Below are 22928 nucleotides of genomic sequence, written 5' to 3' on the forward strand. Positions count from 1 at the left end.
CCCCAGCCTTGTGATTATTATCAACCAAAATATATGTGGAGAGTGGTGGTTGGAGTCCAAGAATTACGCCTAGGCCAATAGTTAATGAAGGGGAAAGAAATGCCAACCAATCAATCATGATCACTGTGATTGAGCAACACAATCATTTTTGTTGTTGGCCTAATAAGGGATCTTAAGTCATTTAATGCTCGCCAAGACAAATGTTATGGAACTACTTAGATTTCAATGCTATTCTCTGTCCATCCCTCAGATGTTTGGCCGTCCATCCCTTGTAAATGCCGTACCATGTGTCTGTGGCCATACCAACTCCATTACCATCCAAATTCCTTTTAAACATAGTCTTTGCCTTTAAAATATTTATTGTATTTTTGAATTTGAAACAAGATGAGAGGTAATTTGTTAATTTATATGTAATTTTATAAGAATGATTGGAATTTCATGTTCATATTTTGCCAGAAATCATGTGAGAGTTATTGGTAATAGATAAAAATCAGGTTTCTATGCTTATGTTTTTGTTAACACTTTAGTCGTACAATCTACTTTTTAAGATTCTCACCAACAGGTTAAAGTAGATGTTATATGCATACATTTACAGGTTCGTAGAATACTATGCTGCTTTTCACAAGCTATCAATTTCATCATTATTTGAACTTATGCTCAACTTTAATTGAATTACGTAATAAAGTTAGGGAAACAAATGGTCAAAATTTGGTAAATGTTGTATTGAAAATGTAACAGGTTCCATAGGGAATGACCTTTGGCGTTTTAAAGGTCAAATAAAGTTAATCCAATGATTATGAAAGTGAATCTGTTTATGCTCCTTAAAATTTTGCACAGCTCAAAAAATTTTAGAAATCCCATGTTTAATGTAAGGTGATTGTTTCTTTTGAATGTTGAGATATCTAAATGTATACTGCAAAGTGATGATAGCCAGTGATAGTTAATCACGGCAACTGTGGACAATCTTCACATGCGTTTCATTAGATGAAAAACAGAGGAAACTTTGTCTTGAAGTAGATTATAGTGTTTAGTAGTCATGCTATCTTTGTCATGTTTTCTTCATTTTTATTATTTCTTTTTTGTGATGTTTGTACGTAAGGTACATAGGCAGTTGATAAGTAATGCATTTATTTGCTTTTACTGTATGTGGGTATTTATTAAAGCACAAAGCTACTACTCCATCTTGGTTTCAGATGTTTATTTTGTTCTTGTGATTATCATCACCACACCAATTATCAACATTCTTAGTAGTGATTCACGTGGGAGTCTCCTGAAAGCAAGCAGAAATCTCCTGGCAAATAACCCATCTCTTGCAAATTCATAATATTTGCATGTTTTTACTACTTTATTATCAATTGTCTTACAGAAGTCAGTGCCGATGGATATCACCATGCACAGCAATATAACAAACTATGTTCAGCTTGGTTTTCATATAATCAATACAGCATTTTCACTGCAATTCTTGCATTGCATAGCTGTCCACGATGCAATCAGAAATGCTCCCTGATTCAACTGACCAATCAGCGTCGCCAGAGGAGTCGGCTATAGTGTGTAGCGATTTTTATAGAAACCAGGCTTTAAGGAATTTCTTCCAAATTGGATGCCTGTTCATATAAAATATACTAAATATTAACAAAGGTACTTTCCCTAGCAAGGATATTTCGCTTGTGAGAATGCATAATATTGAATACCAATGTCTCTACATCTCAGAAATAAAATAGGCCGGTAAAGGTCTTGTGTGCATAATAATAAAAGGACGCGGCTTATTTTTGGTCAGTTATACATTTGCACTAACTTTTAGCAAGGTACTGCATTTAGTCGTGTGAAAGCAACGAATCTTGATACAATTAACAAAATGGTTCATCTTTATATCACTACATTTGTTTTTTTTTATTGTGATGTTTCCCTTTCATGACAAATAGTTTTGAAAACTCATCTTCATTCAAGAAATATACATTCAGTTAAATAGTTATTGGATATGATACATGTACTAAAATATTCATCGTATGTTTAGCTAACTGTTTTTAAGGACATGCATTTTTCCTAAATATTTAATATAAATCTGTGTAATGACGGAAGACTTTATACCCACCGAATAAAGGAGTTTCATACTAACATCAATGCCAAGCCTACAATCTCTTTCACTTCTCAACACAGTGGATAGAAATGATAAACATTAAACAACACTTAATCTCCGAGCTTAAATGCTCTCGAGAACAATAAAAACCGAGAGATTGTATTTAAGAGACGTCATAGCTTTCATTGTTTTGTTTTATGTACAAAAGCACTTTATTCAAGATGATACATTCATACTACAGTATATCACATTACTAAGAGAATAAAAGAGTACACATTTGACACGGTTTTATGTAGAAAAAGAAAATACCGTATCAAGCAGGGATGATCAGAGGTAGAAAAAAAGTAGGCCATGATTATCTTAACTGTTTACCAATTTGAAGCCTCAATTTTGCTTGTTAAATAACATATTTATTTAAATGAACCTCATAAAAATTATATTTTTGAAAATATTTGAAACCAGAACTCTGAGACTGGTAGGCAAGCATTTTATACCAAGCTACATCTTCACTGCAAGCTACAAATAGTTTTAAATATCCAGACGTGCATAAAAGTATTCAAATATAGATTAGTGTAAACGCCTATAGCTCTACAATTTTGACAAAGTTTGCTCCAGCTTTAATAAAGCAAATTGTTATATGTTTTTTAAAAGAAAATGTTACATAGATTCACTCAGTGATTATGTTATGTAATATTTTCACTATTCAATAACATATTGTAGTTTCTTATCAAATGTTTTAAGACAATATGTACAATATTATACAAAGGTTGTGTGAGTATTAAATGTTATATTGCGTGGATATTCAATGCATGTTACGTGGGTGTTATTTTTTCCACATTAGTTTGTATAATATTCAAATCGTCCATATTTCCTTTTGTTGAAACAATCAGATTCTGAAAAATAATTGAAAACCATGTGTTAAAAAGGATGAAAATATCCATATTGACAAAATAACACAAGAAAGTACAATTTTGTTTTTATTTGTTATCTTGGGTCAATATATAATGGCTATTTAATATTACTCTATAAAATTGGCAGAAATCACCAAACACTAACCACCACATTTGGTTTAAACCATATGGCTGCATAAATAAAAAAAACTGAATTTACAATTCTAAAGCAATTTGAAAATCATATTGTAATTTGATCTGAATTTATAATGTACTGTCATATCTGGTTTAGTTCTCGTTATTCCACTGTATAAAATTTATCCATGACCTACGACACATAGTCAGTCCAGTACATACCTTCTCGTTACATAAGTGTAGTAAGCAGACAAATGCAATAGGTACGCTGAGATTCTTTGACATGTTTTTTGAGATTTCTCTGGGCAGAGTGCTGTACATCTCTTTGAATGATTTCTGCTGAGTGACTTTATCTTCTTTTCTCTCCTCATTCTGATTTTTCTCATTTTCTACAATGTTTTCCTAATGATGAAAGAAACACATTGTTTTTTAAAATACATGATACACCATAAAACCTTGAACAGAAGCCCAATGGGCTTAATCTCGAGAAGAAGCCCTTCAAGCAAAGAAGCACCTCCTCTTTAGTTTGCAAAATTAATCTCGAAAAGAAGCCCATGGGCTTCAAATCAAGATAGTATGGGGTTTTTTTCGAGACAGTACTAATTTACATTCAGTCTGATGTCATCGTTGATTATGATAGCTTGTCAGCATCAATATTATTTTATTATTACAAACTTGGTTAAAAGTAAAAAGTATTAAACAGAATTTTTGAATTCCATAGTTGGAAAATGTTGTATAGTAGCAATGCTAAATATTTACAGCAATCATTTTGAAAAGAAGCCCCACTCTTTAGTTTGCAAAAGTAACCTTGAAAAAAAGTCCATCCAAAGAATCTTAAAATAAATAAGAAGCATAGGGCTTTTATTCAAGGTTTTATGGTTTATTAAGTCATCATGGTATACTACAATTCAATTCCAATAATAAGTAGTAATAATAATAATACAAAGATCAAAACAAACATGTTTTTGTTGACTTACAGTTAACTACAAAATGTTAAGGGATGGTTTTATTTATACACTAGTTCATAGGTGAGAGTACATTCGTTTTTCTTCTGATTTTAAATTTAAAGCAACTAACATTCTTAAGTTATTCAAATACTGAATTTTATTTCTTAGGCTTTTAGTTCAACACATTATACATTTAAGTTCATGGCCATACATTTACTATATAATCAATAACCATATTTAAAAAAAACCAATATTCATCCATATTTTTGTACTGCATTTATAGTGTAAACAGTAAGCTTATATTATTTGTATTATTGCTTGAATCATCTTGGTGTGCATTATTAGGTAAGAAATCAGTCTTCCCATGTGAAATAAAAACTGATCTAAACCTCCTCTCATATGGACTAACCTGCTACCTTTTGGTTATAATTCAAGTTTCTGTTTTTAAATGAGTAATCAAACAGAAGGTTGGTGGCAGCATTTACCTTTTCTTGCTCACTTACATATGTTAACAACTTCCACATAGCACTCTTTAACTTCTTCACGTCCATCCTCTTTGCAGTTTTTGCGTATGGTACATCGATCTTTGCAACCTACACCAAAATGGATTAATTAGAAAAGACTGCATGAGAATGAATATTGGCTTTTGAAGCACCCTTAGTTTTAGACTGTGTGAGATTAAATGATGGCTTTTAGTACACCCTTAGCAACTATAAGAATGTTTATTTTAAAGTACTCGGTAGCAGACTATTGTTCTATTGCTGAGTGTATGTGGTGTATGCTGAATATCCATACATAGGGCTTTTTTTATACCTTGTTAAGCAAACCCTCCATCTGCTAATAATGATGATTTCAAATAAGTAAAATTTTATTTTTTGCCAATTATCGCATCCGCCACCAAGAAAAATAGAAATTTCAGCCCTCCTTTCTGCCCTCATCTGATGATCTTAAAAAACATAAGGTCGCGAAACAAGGTATCAAAAAAGTTTCGCCTAACTACGAATACTCCTCCAGGAATAGAGGAGGTTGCACACTGCATATGAGTGATAGCATTTCTAATGAAAAGTCTTAATATTAAAACAGACAGAGTAATGTGGGCTCACAAATAATGATCACATGAATAAGTGGGATTGACATGTGACGTTTTTAATCTAATTTAATTTAATTTAATAAAGCAAAAACACTTTTAGAATGTTTACCCGGTGTGGTTGCGAAACTAGTTTGTCACCACTGAATGCCGTTGTATCGAATATGCTGTCATCTCCCACCACTGAACTCTGGAAAAGGTTACTGCTGCAGTCACTCCTGGCGGCAGTGCAGTCGCCTCCTCCGCCAACATCATCATCAAAGTCGTCATCTTCAGCCTGCAAATTCATTTAATACATGAATCAACAAAATAATTATATATAGCGCACTCTATGAGGTTTTTTTGTAGTGCTGACTTCCACAAACAACAGTCATGTAAAGTTAAATATTTTATTTTTAGTATTTTATTCATGCAAACTGTACATAAAATTACTAATAGCAGTACAGTACTACCGAGCTGAATAAATGGCAAAGTTATCAGAAAATTAATTAAGAATAAATGATTTAAATGATTTTTTAATCTAATTTTGCTTCGCTTAATCTGTTTTACGTATATGAGCTGGTCAACTTACATCCATAGCAGGACAGAAGTTGGCACAATCGTTCTCATTATTGTAGTCATATCCCTCAATGCCATCATCCATACCCTCTGATGTTTCTATGGCTTGTCTTTTTACCTGAAAAATAATGGATCCAACCATTTAGAGCAAAAACAAAACATGATGTAAATAAATTAAATATTTTAATCATAACAAAACCAATGGGGTGAACAAACAAAGGAGTTTTACTGGTTATTGACCCAGATTTTTTTTTATTTTTTTAAACCAGATGAATTTATTCAAGGATGTAATGTTATTGTTTTATTGGTATTGCACCGTCCACTATACATATCTATTGATAAGAAATACTTTCAAAATTTTGCTTCAGATTAAAGCATACGCCAGTGGATAGGTGTGTACGCTGTACCCAAGTGATTCATAAAGTTTGACACAACAGAATTACAAAACCTACCATGAAAGATGGTTTGAGGAATAGTTTAAACAGTGTGTCTGGGTGGTAGTGTAAATCTTCAGGTAATGTTGTCTGTGTTTTCTTGTTCTTATCCAAAGTAACTTTAGATAAAGTAGTTGCTGCCTGAAAAAAATATTTAAAAATACACACTCATTATTTTTACTTGATTGACTTTACTATACTTTATCTTACATTATCACTTTAATTACTATTAATTCACATCAAGTACCCTTACCAATTAGTGGATTTGTATGCAATACTCCATAACATAAAGATCTTATGAGTTTATGGCAGTGGAGTGGTTTTAGTGATGGTAGTTTCATGTATTTGAATTACCCTGAAAGTGGAAGTCAAGTATTTTACTCACCAAGCTACAGCAACAGGGTTAGAGTTATGTATTAATTGATTAAATAACGTATTAATACAATGATCTATTGATACCTTTGAAGTAGAAAAATACTTTGAGAAATCCACATCTTGGTCATAATCCAACTTAAATGCAGGTTTCTTGGCCTTCTTAACCCCATCATCTTTCTTTTCACCAGGTTCTGTCAGAAACAAAACAGTTTATTTTCTTAATAGTGGTAAGTAAAATAATACTGTACACTTAGGCCTAGTCCTTTCTAAGAGGTTTCACAATTGTTTTGTGCACATTTCAATTAGTTGATTGATCTTTTCTCTCTTGTCTTGTTTTTTTAAAAATATTTTATGGATATTAATTGTCTGAAATAAAGTTGAATGTTAAAGATGTTAACAAACCGCTGGAGTGGATTCTTGTATAGAGCAATGGGCATTTGGAGCACATTTGTAGCACCCTAATTTATATGTTCATTATTTTAAAATGGCAAGACCATCATCGACGATCCCAGTGTAACATCAAAAGCATTCATTAAGCACAATTTTTGGGTGTAAAAGATAAAAACTATGATAACCTACCTTTAGAAAATGGTTTAACCTTCCAATGTTCGGGCCCAGCCCACATTGTGAAGGCGTTGGGCTTAAAGTAGGAGTACTCGCCAGGCTGAAGGGCTAGCTGCAGGCAGAGATTACCATCTTTGGTGCTCGCCATTGTCATTCTGTCAAAGACAAAGTCACGTTATCCAGAAAAAAAAAATCTACAAGATCTTGTTACAGAGTATTGTCCATTACACAACTATGCTCTGGTTTAAAAACACTGCATTTTAAATGAACCCATTTTATGACGATCAAATTCCTTCAAGAAAAAAAATGTGAGCAAAAATGTAGTAGTATGCATTTTTTACAATTTAAATATATTATCAAAATAAATCTTACCCATTACGATGTTCTGTAATCATTTGAGCCTCTTTATCATCACCCACAAATACAGACTCTCCTAACGAAAAATGGTCTGATCCACAAGTACCACCACCACTATCATCGTCACTATAATCGCCACCATTAAAATGGTCAGGTCCATAATCGTCAACAGGGTGGTCATCCTCAATTGGTTCTGGAACGCTATTTATATCAAAAGCTTTTTCACTCTGTGCCATCTTGGCAAATACTTCACTGAATGCATTCTGAAAAAAAAGATATGGAATATTTTCTTATTGTTCAAATACAAGTGAAAAATATGAAAAATAACAAAAATAATGCAACAATTTGCCACCAACTTTAAGGAAGCTTTTGCAATTCACCATTTAAATTGATTTAGTTTAATAATAGAAAACTAAAAACCTCTCTACCATTTGCTTAGAATAGTCTGTTATAAACATCACATTTATCACTTGTCTCTTTTAACTGTATTTATTAACTCTATATACATAGGTCATACCTTTTTTCCATAATTTTAGTTAGTTAATTTTTATGGTATCTTTTTGTTATATTTTCGATGTTGACTATATTTTTGTTTTCTTGGACAATAAATAAACTTCAATTTTGATCTTGAATCATTATCATCATAAATAATATTTATTGCACATGTGTTTATGTGTGTTGTGTGTCAGTTAAATAGTGAAAATAGTGATAGATGGCCATCCTTTGACATTATTAAGTACTTGTAATGGTCTTTGTAGTCATCTTTTCAAAGATATTTTATAGCCAGCAGCTTACAATGTGTAAGATGGATCTAACTTCCTACCTCTCCATTTTGACTCCAGTTTGAGAATTCAAAGTCTGTAAAAGCAGGACAAATCTGAAGAGCTTCAAAATGCACACTACTATAGTGACCTGAAGAGAATTAAAAACAAATAGGCCTATGTCAGACATACTGTAGATTGAGGAGTGTGTCTAGATATGAGGCTATGCTCTCATCACAACCAATCACAGAGATAGCAGCTCAGGATGTTAATACTTTCAACAGAGATACAATGATGAACTTGAGATTACAAATAAATATAGACATGTTGGCATTGCCAATTCATAGGTAATAGATACAAAAATGTAATAATAATAATAATAATAATAATAATAATAATAATAATAATAATAATGATAATGATAATGTATAATAATGGTAGTGGAAATGTAGCGCTCATGCTTGTCTTCGAATACAGTTCTGGGTTCAAATCCTGTGACAGCACATGATTTCCTGAGTGCTGTGCATAATTGATCTGCAGAGTGTTATATCTGTCCGTACCTCTGATCTCTGATAGGTCAACAGTTGTATCCTGCTTTTCTTTAACTTCTTCTGGCTCCCGACCTACATTGTCTATGACACAGCTCGAGTCAAGCAACAACTCGCAGCTGTCATCACGCACAGGAAGGTGGTTAAGGAGCAGACTGAATGTACCGCCCTCATCAAAAGCTGCTGCAGTCTTCTGGAACAAGGGATCAACCTAAAAAAAATAAAGGGATTGTCACAATTAATTTTATTAATAAGTACAAGTTTTTTTTGAGGAGCATTTTTACTTTATAATTATGATTAGGAATTTTCTACTTCGACAACATAACATAAATTATATAACAAGAATATATGTTTATTTAGCAGGCATTTGTGTATGGTACTTAGCTCTCAACACAGCCCTTGAGCTAATATTTGGAACTAAATAAATAAATAAATATATATATGTAAACTGTTATAATGCATCATCTTACCTCAAATTCTACATCCACTTTATTAGCTGTAATAGTATTTAAATTCGTGACCACAGTATTGCCCTGACGTACCTACAATGTGAAAGAAAATTAAAATGCTACTGTAGAGACAAATAGGGACACAGAAGAGGTAAAACACAGAGGACTGATAGATTTTGCTGCAAAGTTAACATAGTAAAACCATGCAAATGAACTCACTTTTTTCTTTTTTGTTGTCTTGGCAACATCACCCTCCTCTTGGTCATCTATTAACAAATCAAACATAATTGTTTTAAAATTTATATAAATACTTACAATTGATATAGAGTTATTTTCTTTAATCTTTGAGAAAAATCTTGATATTTCTATCATTGGTTGTATCAAGTCTAGTAAATAAATAAATACAAGGTTTCATTCTAATTAAACACCACCTCCAATTAAAGACAATTTTTCTGTGGTTCCAAACCAACAAATGTCTTTTGTCTTTTTTTTTTTTCATTCACAAGACATTTACTTCTAAACCAGAGCACAGACACAACAATAAGATGTGATTTAAAAGAATAACATATATTTCTTATTCTAATTAAAAGACCATGGAAAACCTGGTCCAAAATGTGGAATCTATAATTGGAGGGAGACCTGTATACCTCCCATTGTAATCCCTAGAGAAAAATTCCTACCCTTTCGAGTCTGCTTATCGCCGTGACCGAGACCACTCAACACCTTGTAAGTGTCTGCATGCACAGCATCAACTCGTCCAGCGTAGATTTTTGCACCAGCATCTAGTGTACAACTTGCCATCTAAACAACAATTATTTCAGTGAATTTTTTAATTACCAGTAACAAATAAAGGAGGCTTGCCATCTCTAAACCAACGTTCTGTTGCTAAATCTTTAACTGAGTAATTAGCATAAGAATGTGGCAGTATTGTATACTTTAGTACAGAGAAGCTGTAATACTTTTAATCATAACTTTGGCTAGAGTAAGTCAATTACAATAAATGACCCATCATTTTAAACCTTATAATAAGGAGAATATGAAAATATTAAATAGCTATTTTCTTATTGGTCACTGATGCTGGTACTGGCGAGGCAAGCCCCATATGATTCATGATAATGAATGCAAAAAAACTTCAACAACAAAATGAGTTTATAAATGGTTATGAAGAGAAAGAATAAGGTGAAGAAAATGAGGTAGTGATGTTAATGGCATTATGATTATTAGACTTGAAATGATGATAGCAATCAATTTTAAACTTACTTGAAAATTAGTTAGTTCACCCATTTTTTCTTTCAGCATTTCAGACATATAATCAATTAAATGCAGCCCAAATGCATTTTTTGCATTGATTTTCTAGAACAAAAAAAATATAAAGTTAAATATTTAACTCCACCAACCAAATTTTAGAACAGATTGTAAGCAAGGAGGCAATTGGATTTAACGTCATCAATGATATAGATGTTGTTTACTTGCTTTAGTTAGGTAGTATTCTTAGAGATTGCTTAATGGGTGTATTTAAAAATAAAACTTACATTCTCAGCAGACAATTTTATGCAGCTAGAATAGTGTTCAGTCAGTTGGTCTGTGGTCAATCCATATAAAGGGAGTGATCTCCTTCTTTCTGTTGGTGTGGCTGGACTCTGCAACTGTCGCTGCAGCTCCAAAACCTTGGAGCGTCTTCGCTGTCTCCGTTCGGCAGCATCATCATTCTCAGACACATTTACAAAGGTTGGTGTGTGGCTACTGGACCGCTTTGACTGGATTCTTCTTGTCGATGGGGAGATGTATTCCGAGGAGGTTGAAGTCATCCGACTAAGTGCCCCTGCATTTTTTGGCGTCCTCATAACTTTTCTCTTTTGTAGACTGGGAGAAAAAACAATTTTTTAAAGATGTAGTGTAGTATACCTGAATATATATACAGTACTTTTATACTTATATAAATACTTTTATAAACTCAACCCCCCCAAAAAAATCCATTGCTTCACATGAAGTACATCATTAGGTTATTATTTTAACTGAATATTTCTTAGAAAATAAATTAACATTGTGTAGTATTGGACCCTAGGGCCAGACCTAGCTAGCCCAGGCCTATAGGTCAAGTATACTATTAACTTCGAAAGTTATAAACGTTTTAGTTTTAACGATAGTCAGTGTGGTAGATTGGTCACTGCACTTATTTTTTGGTTCGATAACTACTTATGGCTAGGTCTTGAATATTTTTGAAATCCTTTCTTTTTTGTGACAGTGCTAAGACCACAGACACACCCGAAGACTGACAGAAATTCCTAGGCCTAAGCTAGCAAGCGTAGGGCATGTGTCACAGAGGATCCTTTCGCCGGTCGGCGCTTAGTCAGTGAGTAGGTAGGCAGCGGTAAGTAAAGTGATCCTAGGCCTAGCTATAATCATCGGCTACCATAATCATCATGTAATTACGGAATTATATTCACATAACACTAGCATTTATTAATGACTTTTAATAATATACAAACTATATTCCAAAGTTTGAATAAAAGAAATTATGTATTTACCCAAGAAAACCAGAAATTTACTTACGGTCAACAGGTAAACAAATCAAATCAGCGCGCCGTTACATAAAATATCCCACAGTGCACTGCGATTACCGCTCATTATCTGCTATGTAAACGACTACCGTATACGCAACATGCCTATTGTGCAATACAAATTACAATTTCATATTCGTATGAATAGTTTTCCTTATAAACTCTCTCTGCAGTGCAGAGCGGTATATTTTGATTCTGAATAACTTGTTTACAAAAGTTGTAAATTCGACTTTTTCGTTTTCGTATTCGTTTTATAGTGAATTTCTGACTAGAATCTACGTTTGTTATTAGAGCTAGGCCTAGGACCTAGGCTGCTAGGCTCCAGCTCAGCTCATTTCATTTTCATTACCATAATGCCAGACTCTGAATGAATGAAGGTCCGCGCTTGCTTCTCCGACCTTGTCTAACTTCATCCAGGGACAAGGAGGCTAGGGTATGCCGAAGGAACGTGATATTTTTGTGGCAAATTTTACATATAGCCTGAATTAAGGATGTTAAACTCAACATAGTAATTTGTGAATAAATGCCATAACCATGCAAGGTAATAAGCTAACAGAGCAAATGGAGATTGATAATAAGAAACGGATTACAATTACAAATGAGGAAGGACAGTCGTTCTCAAGAAAACGAAAATGTTCTACAGATGCGACTTCCCCAAATTCAACAAATACAAAATCAAAGAAACTGAAACAAGTAAACGATGATTCGAAAGAGAAACTGCAAACTTTAATGACAGAAAGAGCATCCTTACGAACATTGGTTTTACAAAAACAAGAATCTTTACGTCAATTAAGATTAGTGAAATTATACAGGACAAAGGTAATTCATTCTCTTTCTTTCTTTAAGAAGTCATCTCATTTAGAAAGTAACTTTTGTTGAGTACATTAGGTATGAATGGGGCTGCTAAGGAATAGGGTGGGGGATGATGTGTGTATCTCTATGAAACTTTAATCAATCTGATTTCTTTGTATCATTTTAGAACGATTTATCTGAACTTCAAAAGCTGATTGACAAATGGAGGGGAGCTTGCCAGGAATCACTTTCAGAACTCCAGGAAAGGATGCCAGAGCCTAGGCCAAGTATCAATGAACTCATCCAGTTATGGCAGCTTGATCAGGACCTCTTGCGATACAAGACAGAAGAACAATCGTTCTAGTGAAATCTGAGCTCATTTTAGGTTTTATATAATGTCTTAAATGTCTTATTCTTGGCATCTACTTTTATGAACACACTGATATTTTTTTAATAACTGTATGCACTTCATTTTGAATGCAAGGTTTTGATTGATTATTGATTGGCCATGATTAAGCCCTGTCTAGACAATCAGAGTTTGACAAAAAAATCATGTGATATGCCTAAATATGGCCATTATGACATCACCACCATATATAGGCACATCATGACCATATATAGGCACATCATGCCTATATATGGGCATACAACAGTTTTTTGTCAAAGAAAATTTGGTAGTCTGGACACAGCTTTAAAGTGGCACTAGTTCTGTCCACACAGCATCCTCACAGGATGCAGAGTTCAGCATGTTTATATTTTCAACAATTGTAGGATGATAAATGTTGGTCCAATATGATAATTTATAGTGTGCACTCATTAAACTGGTACGTTAATTCATAATATTATGAGAAAATAATGTATCATGTACAGTAATTGTTTACATTATAACTCCAGCTATCTACTCTACTTATCACAATTTACATCACTTGGTAGAACTCCTTCTCTTCCTAATTTAATTTTTCAAATTTATTACCATTATTTTCAATAAGTATGGCATTTCAAGTAACTGTTGGATTAATAGGTAGCTTTTTATCATGACAACAACCACAATCTAGCGTTCGCTGTTAAACCAATAAGGCCTATAAAGCTACGTCATGAAATTCTGTTGACATTGAGAACTCAATGTTGTCCTGTATCTTAGTCTTAGTGCAATCAGAAGCTTCTATTACAGTATAAGATATTTTTTAAATCATGAAATTCGTTTCTTTTTATTTCAGAAAATAAAAACAAAACTACTAGTAGTATTAAAAATGTGTTGACATGAGATTGCTTTATAGTACAAAACACCTTTAATTCGATATTTGACGGTAGTACAAAGTGCGATTTAAATTCTAATGTATAAATGTTATACACTGTACACTGTAGCACTTTTCCCAAAGAATACAAGACACTGCTAATGCTCCCTTTCCACTGGATTCAATGCACAATGAGCTACTTTTCCACTCTTTCGAATATATTTGAAGTGTACTGCACTGCAACTATTCTCACACATACTAATTATTCCCTATCATACTTATACTGAGTAACATTATACATGCTAATGCTGTGAGACCATCTGTGTAAGAGCACTTAATAAATGTTCAAATTATTATTATTATAAACTCCTGGTTTTATGGTATGCTTGCCATCAAATCCTAATTGTTTTAGGGTTCAATATACCTGCCACGAAACAGGGTTTTTTCGCGACCAAAATAACTCCACTATTTGCGCCGCATAAATAGCTTTATAGTCTGTGTAAAGAAGCTTGAGTGTTGTTCTTGAGAACGGAATCGCCACTTATGAAAGTGATTACATATGCTTTGCTATTTTACCTAAAAGTTGATTTTTTTTTTAAATAGTGTATAAATGGTATGCTGTTACAGTGCCTTGTCCAGCAAGTTGATTCACATTTTGTCGTTTATTATTCCCAAGTTTAAGCAATGTTGACATATATTTGTTATGCAAATGTACAGATACATTGTAGACAGAAAATACATATCGTGATCAACAAACATTGTCCTCAACTTGTCATATACAGGATTTATATCGTTATATACATCTTGTTTTACCTCTCATTTGCGAAACGTATCGATTGAGATGACCTTAAAGAGTTTTTGTAAAAGTTTCTCTGGAATTTTCGGAGGTGATTCAAATATTTCATCTGTAAGAAAGTCTCTATAAGCTGATCCCCACCACCAATAAGTTCTGTCCTCTGTTGCAGTACCATCTCCTTGTCCAAACCACGTGTGCGATCCGCCGCCCTTACCAACATCTGGGAACCAGTTGTGTGACGTTATCGGTTTAATAGTTTGTTTTCCGAACCATGTATGTAGGTCTTTTTCAGATCCTCCTTTTTTATCAGTGAACCATGTGTGTGCTTTTGTTGTTCTCACATCATGTCCATACCATTTGTGGGTTGGTCTGTTTTGACCAGGGAACCATTTGTGTGATGGTGTGTCTGAGATGGGAAACACTGGATTGTCACCACCATATAGTGGTCTTCTTGTGGCGTAGGCTGGAAAAGCCTCGGGATTCAAACCGTAATCGACTGTCGAATTCTGCAGAGTTGTAGTTACACGTGTCTCATGCCCAAGAGTTGGCAATACTGGCCTTCGCATAGTAAACAGAAATTTCTTTGTTGCACTTGTTACTATGTTTGTAACCTCTCCGTTTGATGACTGAGTTGTCATCGGCGCTGCGGTCAGTGGTACTGCAGTCGGCGGGTTCTTATCGAGGGTGGGGAAGTACCAATGTGTACCATCAGAATCGGTAATAATCACCGATTTGTTGAACAACCAGTTGTATTTGATCCACCACTTGGTTGCAGGCCTTTCCTTAATTAATCTCGTAGTTGTCCGTGGAGCTTGGGTTGGCATTCGTCTTGCTTTAACTGTTGACAGTGGCTCTATTACGGATGACCATATTGAAGATATCTCTTTAGAAGTTCCTCCAGCGACTGGGTAGTTTTTCCCACGGTTAATTTTTCGTCGTTTCTTTGTTTTACGTTTTCTAGCCCGTTTTCGCTCCGCTGATGTATTTCCATTTCTATTTGATTTGTTCTTTCTCCTTCGTTCCTTTTTCTTTGCGTTCTTTTTTTCAGTAGGATTTTCGGCACGTTTTCTCTCAGCTGAAGTTAATTTCCTTCCATTGTCTGCTTGTACCAGTGTATACTCGCTTGGCGTTTTACTTTTAGCATTTAGTTCTGGTGGTGGCAGCGTCGGGTCCTTGTGAATTGAGTCTGGCTTTAAATAGATCTCATAACCAAGAATCCTGAGTAACTTCCTAGCAAATTTACTTTCTGTGTTCGTTTCCGTGGTAGGTATACTTTGAGTTGTCATAGAAACAACAGTTGCTTTATCTTCCTTGTTGCACTTAAGGGTGAAAGTGGGTTTTCCAGAATAACTGGAAACAATCTCGTACCAACAGTTGCGTTTGGTTCTTGCCAATGGTGGCGCATCCACAGGCAATCCATCCATAGACTCTTTGTTTATATTTGTTTGAGCTAATGTATTTTCATGATAGATATCTTGTAAATCAAATTTAGTATCTATCCTGTCGACATCTTGGGTGTTCGTTTTAAAGAAACTTCTAAATAGCCTCCCGAGAAAATAATGCTTGCATTGGTCCAACCCACCTGCTGTCCGGTGTTCTGATATTCCAATTTCATTCTGAAAAAAAAAGTTTAATATATCGATTAACATATATTTAATGATTCATTAATTCGTTGTGGTAACTGGAGCGATCGAATATGGTGGATAGTGGAGTAGGTGTCATTTAAGATTGATACTGTACATATATACTCAAATAAACGCCCCTTAATTTCACTGTANNTCTTATACACATCTAGATGTGTATAAGAGACAGTTTAGGTACAAGGCGCTTTCTTGTTTCTGGTCATTGGGTCCACGCTTAAGTTTTGCTCCCATATTGTTGCAGTAGCAGGCAACACCACCATGGTACCCATTTATACTCCTGGTTAGGGCCCTACTCCAAAATGAGAAAGTTAATTTTTAATAATGATATACTGCATTTTGTTATTTTTCATGGGATAAATACATATTTATGTACTTATTTTACAAAATATCTGATGTTGCTCTTCGCCGAGAGGCCGGATATATGCGACCCCGGAGTTTGAGCTCTTCTTAGTCGACTTACCTCGATTTTTCTGCATATAAAAATCCTCACCATTACCCACTTCTTATTCCATTTAAAGTAAATTCAACATGTTAGATCAAAGGAATATAAGACTGATAACGTATAATTGCAACATTCACTATATGGAAGCTGTCGTTGCAAACATTCAGAAAAGCAGGAGCGCGCAAAGGATGAGTAATAAAGCAAGTAAATTGTTTCAATGGCTTACATTGTTTACTATTTCCGACGGAAATCAGTTCCTTGCCAAGTGGTCATGGTAATGCCTTTAAAGTGTACAAATGACGATTAATCAGGTCAAATTTAAAACGCTGCTGTCGTTCTCGAAACTAACAAACAGTAATCAAGTTTATATGCCTACACAAACACATAATAATAATTGTTTTCAATTGTTTCTTGAGATAAAGGCCTAAATCAATCAAATCAAGAAAAAAAAAACCCCGATGAAATATTAGTTAAAACAACAACAATTTGGTAGACTTAAAACACATAATTTATACAAAACTTGTTTGAATAGTTTTTTTTGCAAGATCAGTGTATTATTTCAATGCTATGACTCTGTCTATGTACCGTATACTCAGGTATACTATTGTATGCGTTTTATCGTAACAGTATTCACTCTCAAAATTTACTTTCATTGTATGATGATAAACGTTAGTTATGTACAGCGCCCTCGAACGGTAGTGTACATATTTCCATTATTTCTCGCTCGCGCTCTCGAAATGAACTCTGTTGTTTTGATTTTGCAGGCATTTTTACGTGAAGGTAGAAACATTAAAAAAAGACAAAAAACATGTCAGTGGTAAGTTATGACAATGAAGCTCTAGATTAATATACCTAAGGTATCATCAGTAACGTATTGCAGTATCATTTTTGACGAATAACTTATCAAAACTTTTGTAGGCCCTGGTGTTGTTAGATCCCTTATAGAGACCACACTGTTCATTCGCGCTGTCAGACGGGCACAGAATGTTGTGTTGGAAAGAGTTGTTGGTGGGCCTATGTCTGGAAACCTATATTAGCAGTATAATATAGCCACCGTGGACTAGGCCTGGGATTTGGTCGATGAAACTATACGGTACCAAAACTAAGTAAACATACATGTTTGTATTGAAGTGTAGATACAAATAAATTAGATGCTAGTCAATATATCAAGCTAGACCTAGACTACTAAATAACTAGTAGGCCTAGTACAGGAATTCACTAGTAGTACTACTACTACTACTGAACTACTTTACCCAGACTTGAGGTCTGCATGGGGAATATCTGCCACGCAAACAATTTAAATAGAGAAGGGGCCCCAGGGAGGGACTTTAATGGATGGATGGTCTAGACCACCTCAGCCCCACCATGGACCTGGTTGGGGCTGGAGGGGGTGGGGCAGTGGACTCCCCCGAATTCACCACTGAACACCTCAGATTTTGACTCAAGGTTGTCATAACCATCATGGCCTTGATTATTCTCTAGTATATATTTAATAATATATATATATATATATTTTTATTATTCACAGGTGGGTGTCAGGTAGAGGTGGTAATGGACAGATAAAACACTACCTGCTTCATCTACAGGACAGGTGATGGATGAGCTGTCAAGGATGAGGATGATTTACTTCCAATGAATAACCTGCGAGTCATGTACTGTAATGTAATAATACGATAATAATACATTTACATACTGTAGTGCCTAATGCAAGAAAACTCAACCCATGTGGCTGTATCAGTATTAGTATTTTATTACATGCCACCCTTTCTGTTGAATTTGTGTAGCGAGAACATTCACTTCAGAAACTGACTAATATTGTGGAAATTACCTGTCTTAATTGTCACTTGATCTTTTTGCCTATTTTCTATAATGGAAACCGTCTTACAAATATAGTGAGTTCATATTTCATACATTGTTTGTAATTTCATTGATAATATATTAATTACAGATACATGTAAAATAATATTACTGTCAGTGTTACAGTAGGCATATAGTATGTGATTTTCATAGTGATTTTATCCCGGAATTAAAAAATATGCTCATCAATGTGATTTGTAATCATAGCTCTTAATAACTACAAATTGTATCCTGTAAGATCATTGCTTGTTTTTCATTATTTTGTACTTCTACTGTATTTACAAGTTACACTTGTACAATTTACATATATTCATTTTTTGTCTTATAGGTTGTGGTGTGCTGCCCTCTAGTGAAGCTGTTCTGCTGAATTGTAGAGTAAACATATTTCCAAAGAAGAATCTTGATGCCAAGTCTTGCTAATGTAGAATTATTATTAATAATAATCTCTAGTCACTTTAAGCCCTGTCAAATTTTAGTTGAAAGAAACATTAGATTTACATCACATCATGACTATGTGGGCACATCACGACTATATATGGGCACATCGTGACTATATATGGGCACATCATGACTATATATGGGCACATCATGACTATAATGTAGGCACATCATAATAATATAGGCACATCATGACCATATATAGGCACATCATGACTATATATAGGCACATCATGACTATGCTGTATATGGGCACATGAATATATTTGCACATCATGACTGTATATGGGCACATACAGTATTTGTATTTGTAAAAAAAGATTTGTAAAAGTAATATGAAAATAACTGAAGACAGAAGATGTTTTAAAAGCAGCAGTGGAGCCAGAAACTTGTCGACAAGGGGTCCGACTTGTCTGACGGAAGGGTCCGACACAAGAGGCTGACTAGAGCCTCAGTCGATGGCCTGGAATTAAAAATCCCTGGTAGGGTTCAAAGGGAGAGTTTTTATGGCATATTATGGTCCATGTGCTTTTAGACCACAATATTAGGGATCAGCAATCAAAATAGTGTTACAGTATTTGGATAGGCAAATAATTATTTTTGATCCGACAACCTAGAGTAGTGTTGGACGACCTAGCGTGGCATAAGACGACAGGGTGGTCCAGATCTGTCCAATGGGATGGCAAATTCCCCCCTGCTGGTGCCGCCACTATTTAAACAAGTTGCAGGTACTACAGTAATTATTATTTTTAAGAATGGATTATCAAGGTAAAATTTTTAAAAGGCATACAAGATTAAATCTTTTAAGCCAGCAACAGGTTGTGATAGCATCTGGTGGAAGAGCAAGTCTATTCTAACATATGACATGCCTACATATGGTCATAATGTCGTCACATCATGACCATATATAGACACACCATGACTATATATGGGCACATCATGACCATATATAGACACACCATGACCATATATAGACACGCCATGACTATATATGGCTGGCAATATAGCAGGTTTTTTTTTTATAAAAAAAATTTGATAGTCTTGAAGGGACTTAAAGAGTTCATTGAATCTGTAAGCTTCGTTTCACACACGTCTTAAAAAAAAAAAAACATGCGACCAAAGTATTGTAGGGATTGGGATTTTTCAGTGATAGATACTTAAGTTTTACTTATACTCAAGAGTGAAAGAGCTTATGATTCACTTGTTTTGTGACTTTTAAGTAGTTTATGTACAATCTTGGATCTGTGTGGATTTTTCCACACATTAAGGAGCTTTAAATTTGTGCGACGACACAACGCTAGAACGAAATCACTCATGAATGACCCTCCTACCTGGCGCCCTACGTTCTCTGCATATGTAGATTTGGCCAAAATTGGGTTCCAGAATCTACTCGACGAGGTGACCTTAACGTTCTCGCTGCGCATGTGCAGATGACTTTTAGTGACGTCATTACGTTCTACGTCCTACTGTCATTGTGCAATCGAAAGCTCCCTAGAGTCACAGACAAAATGTCAAGTTCAAACTGTAGATTTATACAGCACTATGATACTAACGATTTTATGATTTTAACTTTTTTAATTTTTAAATCTTCCTTTTTCAGAGTTTTAAATTTTGTTTTTCATTTGTATAATACCCTGTATTGTGTTGTATTTTCTATTATTGTTATATTGGTAACAAACACTTTATAAATAGATATAAAATATAAATAAAGATGTTCATAATAAAGAAGTACAGTATTTATTTTTTACTTAAAAGTATTGTTTTGATTGGTTTATTTTTATTTTACTTCAAAAAATATGTTTGAAAGGCAAATGGGAAAAGCCCATAAAACAGCAAACAGCCATATAATGTAAAACAATTTAAAATTAAAACGGAACAGTAGAGGAAATCCGATCAGAATGACAAAATAAACTAAGCATCCACTGGAAGGAATCCCAATATCTGCAGACGGATCAGTTTTGGCCTTCCAGGCCTCGTCAGTGCAGCTAGGGTACAGACCCTATATATACATTATAGTTTAAATTCGACATGGACGAAAAGTGAATAAAGTCATAGAGACTTTCTCTATAATACAGTCAATTACAAAATATAATATGAGCTCTAAGTGGTTTACTAAACCATGTTCTTTTGTTAAAAAAATATTATTCGTTCAAAAAATAAAACTTAAAAATTAAGGCATATAAAAAATTATCATTTAGGCCTACTTCCAACATGGAGGTATTATAGTAATTTCCAAGTACATCAAAATTATTATATTTTATGTGTTAGCCTGAAGGTGGTTCAGTTACATGTTTCCAATTTTGTGTCAAAATTGTGTTTTCTTATTTAATAATAATAAAAAAAAACCAATACTGTAATATTAAAATAGATTTAAAATTCTGTGTCTGCAGTCGATTGTAATATTTCAAAAAATATTGCGAAATATCAATGAGCTTAAAGTGGTTCACTACTCAAATGTATTTCAGTTTATTCAAATGTAATTTTATAATCTTGCTATCAATTTTTCGCAGTAACTCAACTTAGACTGACTGAGCAGGGAGTTGTTCTAAATAACAACTCCCTGGACTGAGTATTGCTAAAATTTCTCATGGTACTAAAGATTGGTGCTTTCTTCCGTACTTTCTGAACAGATTCGAAATAATCGTCTTTGTTTAGTCGATTATCGATAACAACCACCCGTACAAAATGACCTTTGTTCGCCCTCAACTTTCACAACTCAACGATCAGCTGTTTGTGCTAGACAAACGTTCACGATCAAATCTTCATACTTGTTGTTCTGGTTGTTTGTGATAGGACGGCGGAGATTCTTTGTATTGAAAACTACTACTACTAAGAAAGAGATATAAATACTATTCCAGAAATTGCAGAAAAAGCATTCGTAATATAACGAAGAGGTAAGTGCACTAATATATATATAGGGCTACTATTTGCTTAGGCTAGGTCAGCAGTTTCAACAAATTGTTATCTGTCATTGTGTCAAACTTTCAGAAGCCTTCGGCTTTAAATTTCCTGTGTTGTCTGTACGGTAGGCTGGCCATGATACTGATGATGATAGAAGGGGTGGTAGGGCGTAGCCTAACTCGGATAGGGCCTGATTTGCCACATCAGCAACGCAAATTAAAAGTGAAAAGATGAATTGTACATCCCTGCTCATAATAACAAGTTCCAAACAGTACGTTATCCTACGTTATAAAGGATCTAGATTTAGAGTTGGAAAATGCCAATGCCTACACGACGTGCTGGGCAAATTTGCCTGAAGTGCAGTAGTGTTTTGCTGCAGTGACATCTCGGTGCTGGCGACTCGCTGCTGGCGATGACTCGCTGCTGGCGAATCGATCTGCGCATGTGTATAAAATGGTATTTACTTCCGAAAACATGCCTGCTGCACGCGGTAGGTTTATATTTTGTCTTTCAATGAATGAAATTCAACTTTTAAGATGTCTTTCTAGACCTAGTTACATTATCATTATAGAATATTGTATATTAACTCTAAAATATAACACAAAGTCAATTTTATATAGGTCTAACATATGTAGGTCTACGGAACGATGTAGACCGTATAGCCTAGGGCCTAGCCTAAGCTGGCTCGGGCTAGCAAAGGCCCTAACTTTACTATTATTCGGCTGGCATTGGCCTAGGCCTACTACTAGCCAACTAATGGGACAGTCCCACACACTTTTCTAATGCCAATGGGTCGACAAAAAATGGGTCCACATTTTAAAAAATGGGTCCAAATTTAATGCAGTTTCGTGCATAAATGAGTCCTCATTTTAAAAAATGGGTCCAAATTTCTTATAATTTAGCCTAAAATGGGTAAAATTTTATGAAAATGGGTCCAGATTTTTCATATTTTCCCGTAAAATGGTTTACTTTTAATAAAATGGGTCTACATTATTTGAATTTACACGAACAATGGGTCCACCCTGATATTGTACCTGTTAATAGCATTTGTGGTATGTCCTGAACAGATTCTATGTTTCGT

At 34.3% G+C, this 22928-nt stretch overlaps 2 protein-coding genes and 1 long non-coding RNA gene across 7 annotated transcripts; 2 read left to right on the top strand and 1 right to left on the bottom strand.

Annotated features, from left to right (window-relative positions):
- Window positions 1–1575: 1575 nt before the first annotated feature.
- LOC117105645 (condensin complex subunit 2-like) lies at window positions 1576–11857 on the bottom strand. Of its 3 annotated transcripts, none has more exons than XM_033246847.1 (17): window positions 11736–11857; window positions 10715–11045; window positions 10443–10535; window positions 9863–9983; window positions 9402–9448; window positions 9204–9275; window positions 8746–8944; window positions 8248–8336; window positions 7440–7687; window positions 7083–7222; window positions 6588–6694; window positions 6147–6269; window positions 5708–5812; window positions 5249–5413; window positions 4553–4642; window positions 3325–3504; window positions 1576–2970 (listed from the first exon to the last, which is right to left on the bottom strand). In XM_033246847.1, the coding sequence occupies exons 2-17, from the start codon at window positions 11024–11026 to the stop codon at window positions 2890–2892; spliced, it is 2172 nt and encodes a 723-aa protein (XP_033102738.1). In that variant the 5' UTR covers window positions 11027–11045; window positions 11736–11857; the 3' UTR covers window positions 1576–2889. The 3 variants fall into 3 exon arrangements, with proteins under 3 accessions (XP_033102738.1, XP_033102735.1, XP_033102736.1); XM_033246844.1 differs by having other exon boundaries at window positions 4535–4642; XM_033246845.1 differs by having other exon boundaries at window positions 4535–4642; window positions 11711–11786.
- Window positions 11858–11873: 16 nt separating this feature from the next.
- On the top strand, window positions 11874–13788 carry LOC117105646 (swi5-dependent recombination DNA repair protein 1 homolog). 2 transcript variants are annotated; one of them, XM_033246848.1, is made up of 2 exons: window positions 11874–12562; window positions 12723–13788. In XM_033246848.1, the coding sequence occupies exons 1-2, from the start codon at window positions 12278–12280 to the stop codon at window positions 12897–12899; spliced, it is 462 nt and encodes a 153-aa protein (XP_033102739.1). In that variant the 5' UTR covers window positions 11874–12277; the 3' UTR covers window positions 12900–13788. The 2 variants fall into 2 exon arrangements, with proteins under 2 accessions (XP_033102739.1, XP_033102740.1); XM_033246849.1 differs by having other exon boundaries at window positions 12248–12436.
- A 3550-nt stretch (window positions 13789–17338) lies between these two features.
- LOC117105822 lies at window positions 17339–20700 on the top strand. 2 transcript variants are annotated; one of them, XR_004444948.1, is made up of 3 exons: window positions 17339–17468; window positions 18180–18543; window positions 18837–20700. It is a non-coding gene; the product is annotated as an uncharacterized LOC117105822 (long non-coding RNA). The 2 variants fall into 2 exon arrangements; XR_004444949.1 differs by having other exon boundaries at window positions 18180–18313.
- The last annotated feature ends 2228 nt before the right edge of the window (window positions 20701–22928 follow it).

The sequence above is a fragment of the Anneissia japonica genome, unplaced genomic scaffold (assembly GCF_011630105.1).
Source record: "Anneissia japonica isolate Jap-2015-1 unplaced genomic scaffold, ASM1163010v1 scaffold287754_len4335492_cov202, whole genome shotgun sequence".
Taxonomy (NCBI): Eukaryota; Metazoa; Echinodermata; class Crinoidea; order Comatulida; family Comatulidae; genus Anneissia; species Anneissia japonica.